This window comes from Setaria viridis, chromosome 9 (genome assembly GCF_005286985.2).
Source record: "Setaria viridis chromosome 9, Setaria_viridis_v4.0, whole genome shotgun sequence".
Taxonomy (NCBI): domain Eukaryota; kingdom Viridiplantae; phylum Streptophyta; class Magnoliopsida; order Poales; family Poaceae; genus Setaria; species Setaria viridis.
In genome coordinates, this window is record NC_048271.2 from 2,652,495 (window position 1) to 2,665,882 (window position 13,388).

At 48.9% G+C, this 13,388-nt stretch overlaps 1 protein-coding gene, 1 long non-coding RNA gene and 1 other non-coding gene across 3 annotated transcripts; all 3 read left to right on the forward strand.

Annotated features, from left to right (window-relative positions):
• The first annotated feature begins 5,717 nt into the window (after positions 1–5,717).
• Positions 5,718–11,556, forward strand: LOC117839325 (uncharacterized). The gene is made up of 6 exons (XM_072291144.1): positions 5,718–5,778; positions 6,208–6,297; positions 7,696–8,941; positions 9,008–10,139; positions 10,215–10,446; positions 10,527–11,556. Exons 1-3 carry the CDS (start codon positions 5,718–5,720, stop codon positions 8,652–8,654), a joined length of 1,110 nt encoding a protein of 369 aa, XP_072147245.1. The 3' UTR covers positions 8,655–8,941; positions 9,008–10,139; positions 10,215–10,446; positions 10,527–11,556.
• LOC117841153 (small nucleolar RNA Z247) lies at positions 5,784–5,922 on the forward strand. The gene has a single exon (XR_004637182.1). It is a non-coding gene; the product is annotated as a small nucleolar RNA Z247 (small nucleolar RNA).
• A 315-nt stretch (positions 11,557–11,871) lies between the features above and the next one.
• On the forward strand, positions 11,872–12,918 carry LOC117836256 (uncharacterized). Its single transcript, XR_004636046.2, has 2 exons — positions 11,872–12,216; positions 12,319–12,918. It is a non-coding gene; the product is annotated as an uncharacterized lncRNA (long non-coding RNA).
• Positions 12,919–13,388: the final 470 nt, after the last annotated feature.

Genomic DNA, 13,388 nt, shown 5'->3' on the forward strand with positions numbered 1-13,388 from the left:
TAAGTATATGACTAGAAAAAAATAATATACATGTAGCTGTAGGCTAGGAGGACTTGTCTGTGCTCTTGTTCTTGCTTGCTTTGGAGGATTTACTTGGCTATGAATTGATGTTGGTGGTGGTGGAGGTGACCATCTTATTTCTGCTACCTTGAATTTGTGACTTTGCAGCATGGCCATCCAAAATGGCTTTGTCCTTGAACTCTTGAATAATTTTTGAAATGAGACATAAAAAGATATATTAAATATTTATTCATCAATGAAAACAACAAACAAAAGATATGACATATTGAATCACCTTCTTATAGTTTGACCAACTCTTCTGTATTCTCTGCAATATTGATGGGAGTTGACCTTTTAAGCCAATCTTGAGTACAAACAAGAGCTTCAACTATAAATGGAGTGAGTGAAGTCCTAAAATCATCTAGTATACGCCCACTTGTGCTAAAAACAGATTCACTAGCGACAGTGGATACTTGGATGGTGAGCACATCATGAGCCAATCTAGACAATATGGGTAATCTAGCTGACTGCTCCTTCCACCAAGCAAGAATGTCAAACTTTTTGGTATCATCTTCACACTCTTCAGCCAAGTACCTATCCAGTTCTGTCCTACTGCCTCTGCTGCAACTACTTGATCCATTAGTTAGCCTCATCCTCTTTGCAACTCTAGTCTTCATCTTTCTCGCACGGTCTCCACCTTGTGTTCTTTGGGGTGATTCACTTGATTGCTGGTTCACATCACTTGCCTAAGAATTAGTGTCCCTATATTCTTCAAAAAGGTCATGCAAGCATTTTGTTACTGCAGCCCAAACTTTTTGTCCAACACCCTCACCATACATAGGGACAACAGCCCAAACACTTTGGGGTGTTGGAATCTTGCTGAAATGTTGTCAAAATTTGCTATTGAACATGTTGTTACTTATTTGGTTGTGACTGATTGAAATGCTGTCAATTATGCCTTGAAAATAGTCAAAATGCTGCTGAAATTTTATTCTGCAAATCTGGTCTGATTTTGGTTTGGTTAATTCGGACGGAACCGGAACCGAACCGAACTAACCGAAATCGAATTCGGCCGGTATCGGTTTTCCAGAAGAACCGATCGGTACCGCTGTCCCTGGGAACCAAAGTACCGAAGAACCGAGAAATCGGTTCGGTAGTACCGAATGCCTAGGGCTACTCAAAGACAACAGAGGATAACATGTTACCTTCCACCCGATGGTTCAAGTTCTTATTGTGATTCCAGAGATGGTCTTTCTCCTTCGCGGCACTCTGGACAAGATTTCGATACTCCATGGTCTGCCCGTCATACTTCACGAGTAGTCGGGAGAAGTACTATCGCTCCTCAGTTACTTTCTATTCTTGCACCTGGGCCCGCATGATGGTGTCCCCATACCCCTGGATCATCTCTGACTTCCGGCAGGAGTGCTCGATCATTTTCTACAAAAATAGGGCAAGTACTCGTGTAAGCACCGAGTACCAATTTCAAAACAGAGGCAAAAGTAAAACTTACCTCTGTATACTCGCCTACACGGCAGTGCATCTCCATCTTCGTGGCCTCAATCTCCACGATGGACAGGGGGTCAACTATCAATTGGATCTTATCCAGGTCCACCCTTGTAGCAATCCAGTCTTCTTCATGCTCCTCATGCTCCTTGGCATCAGGCACACTGAGAAGGACCAGCACCCAGCTTGTTGATGGACCAGACTCTGAAGGCAAGAGGGAGGCCGTGCTGTGACTAGTCGATGGTCCCGCCTCAGACGGTAGGACGACGGCTAGCGCCTGGAGGGCCCCCAGCAGCCTCAACATCAGTCTCTAGCTCGGGGGCTACAAGTGTAGCCTCGACTCCACTAGTAGCCACCACCACCACCTCGGCTTCTGGATCTAGCATGAGGGATACCAACTCTTCCACCACCGCGGAAGTATTCTCCGCAATGGGCTCAGCCACTGGCAGCTCGGGAGCTGGCACTACAGCAATGTTAAGCGATGCTATGAAATCATGCATAAGGGCTGCGACAAGGGATACAACATCTGGTGCTACATCTAGCATCGGCTGCTCCTCTGGCGGTAGAATTGCAGGCGCCGGGACGAGTTTTGGGGCTGAGCAGCTACCGCCATCAACTCTAGACTTTAGGCTTTGACCTCTAATGTCCACGCTGGTGGATTTCCTGAAACAAAACAAGTGTCACAGACATCACAATATAAAATGGCGGCCCACAATTAGTACTCGGGTACTTACTTTGTGGACCATCTTATCTTCAAGGCGGGCTCTGCCCCTAGGTGCAAGGACTTGACTATGGGTGATGGCTTCTTTGGCGTGGCTCACTAGATCGTAGCTTGATCCTCGCTAGCCTTGGCTGTCGTCTCCACTTCTCGAGTCATCTGCACCACAACAGGGTCGACCCTGGCAACAGGAGGCTGCTCGACCTCCTTTATCATCGGCAGCTCCTGCTGCACAACTTCCGTAGTCGTTTTCTTCACCTTTGTCTCCTCCTCGACTATCTGCAACTTGCCAATGTCAGCAACAAGTTAGGCATGAAAGAAAGGAAAACAACTTATAACTACTCGATCTTCAGGATTTTGAAAATGATTACTCGAGGGGGGGACTTCATGGGCGGACAATTTTTTCACCACCCGCTTGACGGCGACAGCGCGCGCCTTCTTCAAGGGTGGTGCTAATCTAGATTCCAGGATGTCTTCTGCTTCACACTTGGCCGTCCCAGAAGATGACCCCGCCTTATCTGAAAGATGGGGCTTGACGACGAACTTTTCAACAAATTCTGACTCAGAGCTGCTAAAGGAGGACCAATCCTCCGATTCCTCTTTCTCCTCCTCCTCCTCATCAATCACCTTCTGTATGGCTGCACGGGTCAGTACACGTGGAGCGGCATCAGAGCCATCCGGTCCAGGTGGAGGAGGGTTGGAGCAGTACACGTGAACTTCACCCTACAAACCGAGGACAAGTCAACAACTTAACAAAGTACAAAAATTAGTACTCGGGGGCTATAGGCCACAGGTACTTACATGATTTGGCAGATTGGTGGCACACTGTTCCTACATGATCATCTGGATGCCCCTAACATGCTTGAAGAACCGCTTCAGTCATGCCATCACTTCATCCGTGGACAACTCTTTCGACATCATCCGCGATGGGTCATTGGGACCCGAGTAGTCATACCCCCATGTGGAGCGCAGCTGTAGGGGTTGGACTCACCTCCTAATGAAGCTGAAGGCTACACCAATACCGGTTAGACCTTCCCTCTTGAGCGCAGCGATCTTCTCTATCAGCTCTGGCAGTTGGAAGCTGTCTGCGGTACCCGGCTTGTCCAACCAGTGGTTGTTCCATACTGGACGGTGGCCGGTCACCTTAGGAAGATAGGGCTCATGTTTTCCAATATAAAACCACCGTTGCTTCCGGCCAGAATGGGAGTCTATGAGTTCATAATCCAAGTACTGTCCCTTACCTGCTCTCGTAGTTGGATCCTTGCCAACCCCCCCCAACTACTTCGGTGTGGTCCAATCTGGGCTGGGGCTTCACTTTGAAAAACTTCCTAAATAACTAGAAGTGTGGCTGAATGCCAAGGAATGCTTTGCTGGGATGCATGAAAATGGCGACATGCAAGATGGAATTGGGGTTGAGGTGGACTAGTTCCAAATTGTAATACCTCAAGAGCCCACGAAAGAAGTCAGATGGGGGGAGAGCCAGACCTCGTTCGACAAAGTGCGTGAAGATGACTATCTCATTGCTGAAGCTCTCCATAGGCCATGGGTTGCTATGGGCCTCTCTCCAGTAGATAAAATTTTGCTCTTGGAGAAGATCAGCATCCACCAATACTTGGATGTCATCCTACTTCATGGCGGACTTCTTCCAAGCGCAGGCATGACTCGACGGTGCCGTCTGATCGGTGTTGCCGTACTTTGGTGCCGGCAGCTGGATTTCCTCCTCCTTATCCATGGTCTTCCGCTTCTTGCTCTCTACCACCTTGCTGGATGGTGCTTTCTTCCCCATTGTCACAAAGGTCTTCTTGCGCATGAGCTCGGGGGCTAGGCAGTGGGGGCGGGTGGCACTCACACTCGAGGATTACAAGCAGCAGCTCTAGGGCTACTGTGAGGAAGATGAATAGGCAGAATGGCTCGGGTGAAACAGAAGGGATGAATTCCTCCGTTATTTATAACACTGCACAGTTAACCGAGAGGTGAAATTAACGAGGAATATTCCATTTTTAAAAGCTATCAGTTACCATTGGACGGTTTCCAATTTTTTTAAAAGAGATGAGGTTACTGTTGATGAACGGTCACATTGAGCAGTGGTTGACCCTTATACCCAAACTAGTCATGTAATGGCTCGACGACTGCATACCATGTGCCCATCGGCTAAAAAGTTTTTTCTTTGGGTTTTAAGGCAAAAGAGATGTGAAATTACAAGATTGACCCTCAATCTGATTCTTCGATTCAACCTAAGGCTCGGGGGCTACTCCATATGGAGTGCAATTTTCATCGCACTTCCATTTAAAGATTCAAGGTTAAGATTCAAGACCAAGTTAAATAAGGCTTGAGCACATTCTAGCTACATGGCAGTACTCGAGTATGTTTGAAAACTGAGATCCGATGGAGTACTCGAAGAGCACCACAAACTAGTCGGAGAAGCCTGCAAAATTACTCGAAACTACTACATTTGACGAAAAAGTACTCGAGGGCTTGTTGGTCATACATCTATGGGCCCACCGATAGGCTTGGATAGTCCTACAATACAGGGTTGTACACCAAGACGTGTTAGACAAAGAGACAACCATGCTGTACGGCGTGGTCTATGTGGAGGAAAAGAACTAGTCAAGGATTAGGAAACTACTCGTATCAATTAGAGTAGGACTCTCTAGTCAAATCCAACTAGTACTCTTGTAAAACAACCGACTTGTAACCCTGCCCCCAGCAATATAAGGTGAGGCAGGGACCCCCTCCAAATGACATCAATTAGTACAATCCAGCCAACACACAGGACGTAGGGTATTACACTACATAAGCAGCCCGAACCTGTCTAAATTGTGTGTTCGAGTTCACCATCGAGTTCCTAATCTTGGCGAGCCCCATGCATAAAACATTACCTCAGGTACCTCCTTGGTAGGTTGTTAGGTTTAAACATTGACACGCCTGCCGACACTCCACCGCTCCTTACTCTGCCACGCCCTGGCGACACTCCACTGCCTCGCCGTGCCCTCCCTTCTTGACTCCGCCGCTCCTTGCCACGTTGCCGCTCCTCGCCACATGTAAGAGGTGAGGGGCAAGCGGAGGGGGAGGAGAGGGGTGACAATGGGATCTATGTGGGGGGGAGAGAGAGGGGATTCAGCTGGGAGAAAGAGGGGATTCGGCGAGGAGAAGAGAGAGAGAGAGAGAGAGAGAGAGAGAGAGAGAGAGGCGCGGTGCTCAGTTCATGGGCATCCTCACAGCCAAAACTCCAAAGCTGCTGAAGATGGTTGAATAGGTGAAGGCTGTTGACAAGAAGGAGCTTGTACCCAACCCGGAATATGACGTATGGCTGGCAAAAGATCATCAACTTTTGAGCTATCTACTCAACTCGGTTACTAAAGATGTCCTGGCGCAAGTTGCCACATTGAAATCATCTACCGAGGTATGGGAGGCATTTGAGAATATGTTTTCAGCGCACTTCAAATCGTGGGTTACAAACCTACGTATGCAGCTCGCCAACCTCAAGAAGGGATCCATGGCGATGGCAATCTACTTCTCCAAGATGACAGCAATCAAAGATGAGCTCACAGCTGTTGGTAAGCCTGTAGATGATGATGAGATTGTCTAATATATCCTGAATCGCCTTGATTTCGATTACAACCCGCTTGTATCTTCTGTGCTTGTACGTGCTGACACACCGTCATTGAGCGAGCTATATGCTCAGTTGATGGCATATGATACTCGTATGGAGGAGGCCATCATCAGTCCTCTGCAAACGCTGCAAGGCGCGGTCGTGGAGGTGGTCGCAATCGTGGTGGTGGCAATCGCGGTCGAGGTCATGGTCAAGACGATCCACCATGCAGCAACAACAACTACAAGCCTAATCCTTCCAAGCAGGGAGGATAGAGCTCCAAGCCTACCTGCCAGATCTGCAAGAAAGTTGGACATGAAGCACCAGCATGCTAGTACTGGTATGATGACGATGAAGAGCAACCGAACAACAAGATAGCCAGCTGCATCCATAGGATATGGAGTTGACACCAACTGGTATGTTGATAGTGGTGCATTTGAGCGCTACAACGGGCATGATAAAGTCCACACCGCAAATGGTGCAGGTATGAAAATTAGTAACATTGGTTGTACAACTTTGCATACCCCAATTAGGGATCTACATCTTAATGACATCCTTCATGTTCCTACTGCTCATAAAAATCTTGTTTTAGTTCATAGTTTAACCTCTGATAATGACACCTTCTGTGAATTCCATCCAAATTTTTTTCTTATCAAGGATCGAGCAACAAAACAAGTTGTCCATTGAGGTAGATGCAAGTGTCAGTGTTTTAACCTGGCAACCAATCAAGGAAGTACCCGAGATAGTATTTTGGTTGGTGTGTGTCACCGAATTCCAAGAAGTTTATGGTGACGCAGGGACATGATTTAGGCAGGTTCGGCCGCTAGATCACGTAATACCCTACGTCCTGTGTGTTGTATGTTTGTATTGAGTTGAACTTGTTTTGAGGGGGTCCCTGCCAGCCCTTATATATATGTGGGGGAACAGGGTTACAGGGTAGTTTGAGTACAAGAGTCCTAGTCGAATACGGGTCAGAGTCCTATTCTAATTTGGTAGAGTAGTTTCCTTGTATCCGACTAGTCCTTTGAGGAGTCCAAGTAGCCTACGTTGCCCTATAGCGTAGTATCCATGTCCTAATCCTTTCCAAGTACGCATCCTGAGTGGATCCATACAGGGCCTACTCGTGGGCCCAGGCATGTATTGCCGACAAGCTCCCGAGTACTTTGTAGTCAAATGAGACAGCCTCGAGTACTCAGCAGACACTACTCGACTAGTCTTTGGTGCTTGTTGAGTACCTTTGTCGTGACTGGTCTTCGAGTGCTTGAGTACTGTCATACGACTGGAAGGTACTCTCTGCATCATCTGATGTTGCTTCCAGTAGTCTGTCTTGAAGTCTTTATATGGAAGTGCGATGAAAATCGCACTCCATATGAAGTAGTCCCCGAGCCTTAGGTTGAATCAAAGAATCAGGCTATGGGTCAAATTGGAATCTGCTTGAACTTTCCTTAATGTTTGATGAGAGAAAGAAAATTATGTCCAACTGGCGAGGTGTACGCAACCCCCGAGCACTTGATCGACTACTCCAGGGTGAAGTGATCAGTCTTGGTCAACGTGACCGTTGGACATTAATCTAGCGATAAATCTTGAGAGAATCTTTATCGTTGCAATTTTACTGGCCGTTTCCCCGAAATCTCGGAACTGTTTATATCCGTTGCGCTGTTATAAAAGATGAGGTCCAGCGTTGTCCAACAATACCCGATTGTTTAGATCTGTTAGAGCTCAACCTTACAACCCTAGCACCGCTGTTGCTACCGCCGTCACCATTGCTGTCCCTCCCTGCTTGAGAGAGCTTCTTAGTGTAGTCACCGCCGCTTCCTCCAACCCACGTCACGCAATCTAGTGAATGCGGAAGAAGATGGGCAAGAAGTCTAACAAGACTCAGGGGAAAGCTGCCGATGCGCGCAAGAAAGGATCCAAGAAGGGCAAGGAAACAGAGCTTCCTCCGCCCAAGTGCGGCCCCACAGATCAGACCGCGCCACCGCCTCCAAGTGCGACCTAGAAGCTATCGACGATGAAAGAACCGGCGATCCAAGATTTGGTGGCTGCGAATCTGTTGCAGTCGAAGGAGTGATTTCCTGGCGGTTCGCATACGCGAACACTTGGCAATTCGAGGAGCATCCCAGGGAGATAGTGATCTGGGCACATTTCATTGAGAGGGGCCTCGTCGTCCCTACCTCCAACTTCTTTAGAGGTATCCTTGAGTTCTATGGTCTTCAACTCGTGCATCTGAATCCGAATGGAGTTCTGCACATAGCTATCTTTGTCCACCTATGCGAGGTGTATTTGGGGATCCCGCCCCACTATGAGTTGTTTAGGAAACTTTTCCGCTGCAAGCCTCAGCCGAGTGCAGCGAGGACAGAGGTACTCGGAGGAGCTGGCATCCAGCTAAGGAACTCGGAGGTATACCTCGACTACGAGTTGCCTGATTCCCATGGTACCTGGAAGGAGAAATGGTTCTATATTGGGAACCACAACCCTGCGTTGCCGATAGTTACCGGCCATGCACCCAAGCACTCGAATAAATGGATCGAGGAACCGGCTGAGGACAACCAAGAGCTGCTCGACTTGATGGTGAGGATCGCCGAGTTGAAGAGAGCAGGATTGAGCGGCATCAATGTTGCTGCCAGTTTTTTGAAGCGCCGAGTACAGCCACTGAAGCTGCGCGAGAACTTAGGCTATGAGTACATAGGATTTGAAGATCCGTCTCGTATGTCTTCTAGAGATATATCTGATGACGCGGTGGTGATACTACTGGCTAAGTTCTTCAAGAGTTTTCAAGGTGTGCCAGTAGTCGATGAGTGCATCAGCAAGTTCGACAGTTGGTATGAACCAGAGAGGTAACGTGTTGTACTCAAGCTGTACTTTGAGTACCCGTGATTACTAGTAACCATTGCTGCCAACTAGTATGTTATTTGACTTTGATTGTCATTTCGTTTGTGTAGTCCCGAGTATTGAAAGGGTACTTGACCGCACCCAGTGATGCCGAAGAGCAAGCTGGGAGTGGTGAGGATGATTTGCCTACAGCTCCGCTAGCAAAAAGGCGTCGTATTGTGGTACGAAAGAAGTCCCTTATCGAGCATGTGGTGACTCCGTCGGTGATTACTTCCTCAAAATTGCAAAGAACCGAGGTACGGGTACTTGTGGTGTCATAGTCGGTAGCCGAATTTTCTTTGAACTATAGTTATCCTTTGCAGGTTGTCGAAGATGCTGACGATAGCGTTGAAAGGGCCTCTGCCGCTGGTTTTGATGATGAGGAGACTACTTCTGCTGAGGTAGTAGAAATCGCTGAGGATGCGGCCGCAGGCATGAGCACCGCGAGTGATGAGGCGCCCGTGGAGGATGTGCTGCCAGCCCTCGAGCCTGCAGCCCCCGAGCCTGCAGTCCCCGAGCTGACTATCATCCGAGTAGTCGATGAGGTTGAAGTTGCGGGTGGCGAGGCAGTGAACCCTGCGACCACCGAGTTGATTGATGTCGTGGAGACGCCGGAAGCTGTTGCTGACGCAACGATGGTTGAAGTCGATGTTGGCTGGGAGTACGCAAACATTGCTTGTAGTCGCGCATACATTGTCTCAGCGTTAGTTCTTTTAGGTCTTGGTGAGAACACGGGAGATCTACCTCCTGCAGCACCCACCGATCTGGCCCCTGTGGCATCCACCAAGCCGGCTCCAGGTGTACAGGCGGCGCCCGTGATGAGAAAGCGTAGACGAGTACCTCCCCGAACGGCCCAATGAGTACTTGTATGTTTGTGTACTTGATCTTGGAGCGTTATGGTTGATAGTAGATTGAAAAATCTTTGTTGTGCTCGTAACAAAATTGCTGTAGATACCATTCTGGATGCAACGGGTATAGAGCCAATCCGGGATCCGTCAGCAACGGTCCCTGCGGCCACAGATGTGGTCGATTTAACTGTTGAGGATCCGCCACAAGTCCAGTGTACAGATCCCATGAGCATCACTGTTGTGATGCTACGGGACGCTTTTGAGGCGTTGGAGAACCTTATACCGCCACCCCTCGAGATCTGATGCTGATCCTTCTCCTGTGGTAGAAGATGTGACGACTGCGGCCGTATCGAATTCTGACGAGAGGGCCATAGTTGTCGCAAAGGCTGTAGCGCTGATCGAGGAAGAAGGTGCGGCACTCAAGAAAGCGCCAGAGATGGGTGCTTCCGAGGCTGGGGCCTCGTTCCCCCAAGAGCTTGTTCTTGCTCCAACGCCCGAGTCTGGCGCAACTGAAGCTATGGGTGCACAGAAGGTCGAAGTCTTCGAGAGCCCCTTAGCTGAATTGCTGCCAGAGTCGGAGATTCGGAGTATAATTGCTGGTGTCCAGGTATGTTTTACTATTGAGTACTTTATTTTTGTAGTCCTAGTACTTTTGATAGAAGTTGTTCCTTGTGTTTTGCAGAACTTGTATGATAAAGCTCGAAGGAATAGCCAAATTTTTCAAGGGCGAAGCGAGGCTGCTCAATGTGTGGCGTAGTTGGAGAAAAACCTTGTCGACGAGCGGCGTCGCACTATTGAGTACCTGAAAACTCACGAGGAAGTCGTGAAGTCCTTCGAGATTGAGAGGCACGAGCATGAAGCCGAGAAGAATCGAATGGAGGCCCGTTATGATTCGCTGCACCGGAAGTTTGTGGGTGAGTACTTGTTTCTTTTGCAATTTGAGTACCCTATTGTAATTGTAGTCATTGTTTGACCATTATGTTGTCTGATGCAGAGCTCAAGGGCCAAGAAGCCAGGCTGAGTAGTGATGTCCTGGACTGGAGGAATGCTTGTAGTCGTGCCGTCGACGAAGCAGAGCAGCTTAGGACCCGACTGGCTGTAGTCGAAGCCGAACGTGACAAGGCGGAAGATCAGCGGATGAAATTTGTTGTCATGCTGGCCAAATCTATGATCGGCATCCGGAGCGGTGCTGAGAAGCTTAAGGCATTGACCGAGGCAGCACAAGCGGTGGCTGACACAGTCGACCCGCCCGAGGAGGGAGTCGAGGCTCGCCCCCTAATCGAGAGAGACTGAAGGATGCACCGACCAAGGTCGCCAACTTGGCGAAGACCATCTGCAGGCAGGTGCTGGCAGTCGTGAAGTCGTATTATCCGAGGGAGAACTTGGCCCCGACCGCGAGTGGTATTGCTCAGGACTACAGCGATGAGGCGTACTCGCTGTATCTTGAAGAAGTAGAACCCATCGTCGAGAAGATAACTGGTTTCATTGCTTTAGTGGATACACCTCCTAAAGTTCCTAAAGTTTAGTACCCGTCACATCAGATGTTTGATACTAATTAGGAGTATTAAATATAGATTATTTACAAAACCTATTGCACAGATGGAGTCTAATTCGCGAGATGAATCTATTAAGTCTAATTAGTCCATGATTTGACAATATGTTGTTACAGTAAATATGTGCTAATTATAGATTAATTAGGCTCAATAGATTTGTCTCACGAATTAGTATAGGGCTTCTGCAATTAGTTTTATAATTAGCTCATATTTAGTTCTTCTAATTAGTATCCGAACATCCGATGTGACACTTCTAAAGTTTAGCAGCTCGTATCCAAACACCCTCTTAGAGATAGATGAGCCATAGTTTCCCGTGTAAACTGGTGCCCTTGGTAGTCGATTTGATGTACCCGAAACAATTTGCTATGCTTGGCTGAAAGTGTCTTATGTGCTTAGTGAATTTGACTGAAAGTCTTGATGCGTTGACGAGTAGTAGGAAGTGACTACTCGTACCCCTTGCCGAGGGTAGTAGTGCATGTTGTAGTCGGATACCTCGAACTCTGTGAAGAAACGAGAGCGTTGTAGCTTGCCCAATTATTGCCGGTGTCCTCTGAGGTGCTCAACTCTTTGTGTATTATTGCTCTTGTCCTGGACAGGACACACAAGTGTACTGTTATCGTCTGAGTGGGTTCACATGCGAGCCTTTACTCCGCGCAGCGAGCTCTCACGTGAACGCGCTGTCCTTAGAAAGGACAACTCTGGCAGTGTGTAGTCACGGGTGCGCCACGTAGCTTGATCTTTTGGCTATAAATAGAGCCCCGCTGCTGCTTCCGAAGCATGGCTCTGGTTAGAGCAGTAGTCGGTTTTTAGCTTTTCTCTTTGGTAGTCGAGAGTGTTTAGTGAGCGCTTTCCCTTCACAAATCTTCACGCTAGAAAAAATGACGACGATGCTAGAAGAATCCTTGTAGGAGGACACACCACGCGCTCGGAGCGTCACCGGCAAGGTCTCTGCTTCAACTGTGATGAGAAGTTTTTTCGCGGCCACAAGTGTGCCCACCTCTTCTTCATCGAGTATGATGACTCAACGCCAGACAACACCGACTGGGGCAACGATGCGGTAGGGGATAACGAGCCGCGCATCTCGTTGTACGTTGTGGCCGGGGTGAAGACGGTGGAACGGTGCGCCTCCGTGTACGCATCCGAGAACACGAGCTACTGGCTCTCATGGAGCCCGGCTCGTCTCACAACTTCATTTGCGATGACATCGCGGCTTACCTGGGTGTTGCGATGCAGCCGGTGCGGCGCCCTGGACGTCGTGGTGGGGGCAGAGCCGTTCCAGATCAAGTGCTTCTCCCTCGCCCTCGACGGCTATGACATCATCCTCTGCACGCACTTGCTGCGTACGTTACGACCAATCTTGTGGGACTTCTCACTGCTCTCCATGACGTGCTTCATCGGGGGAAGTCGTATGACTTGGTAGGGCAAGCAAGGGCGCATGGCTGCATCATGCCGGCAGCTGCAAGTGGAGGTGCTGCTAGACCGCCTCCTCCACGAGCTCGTGGATCACCTACGATGTGTCCGTCTCGTCCTCGACATGCTCCGTCAACACGAACTCCGCCTCAAGCAGTCTAAGTGTGCCCAAGTGTGCGTTCGGTGTACCCACAGTGTCATACCTAGGACACATGGTGTCCACCGACGGCATGGCGATGGACAGCCAGAAGGCCCAGGCGGTGGCGGACTAGACGCACCCGCGCTCAGTTCAGGCATTGCGCGGCTTCCTCGGCCTCGCAGGGCCAACACAGCGATGTTCATTTGCAAATACTACCTTGGTTCGAAAATATTCATGCTCAAATCAAATCTCTACTTAATATTAAAGGGCGGTTATTTATTCCAGCCGTCGTGGTTATTTTGCAAAAAAGTCTTGAAATATGTCCTTCGAATATGTCTTGACAATTTTGCAATCCCCAAACTTTACTGAATATGTCTTCGAATATGTCTTTACCTAATATTTAGAGAGGAGCCAATCCTTCGTCTACAGTCTAGAGCGAGGTCATGCAGGCTGCGTCACGCGCACCGGAGTTCCTGACGATGTGTTGCGTATTGATCTGCAGACCCTGTTGAACCAACTAGCGCACCTCTCCATGTTGATGCCGGCATCCGCACCCTCTGCGACTTGATCTGGGAGCAGGTCACCCTGGTTCTTGCTGATTCGAGAGAAGAGATGGAGTGGTGGCACTGCTGCTTGAATCGATGGGATAGAAAGGAGAGAGTATACATATGGTTCTGGTACGGTGCTTGCTCGTGGTTGTTACAATGTATAGGGAGGGGGAGAGACCGATGGGAGAGCAGCTTGCTGCTGCTGC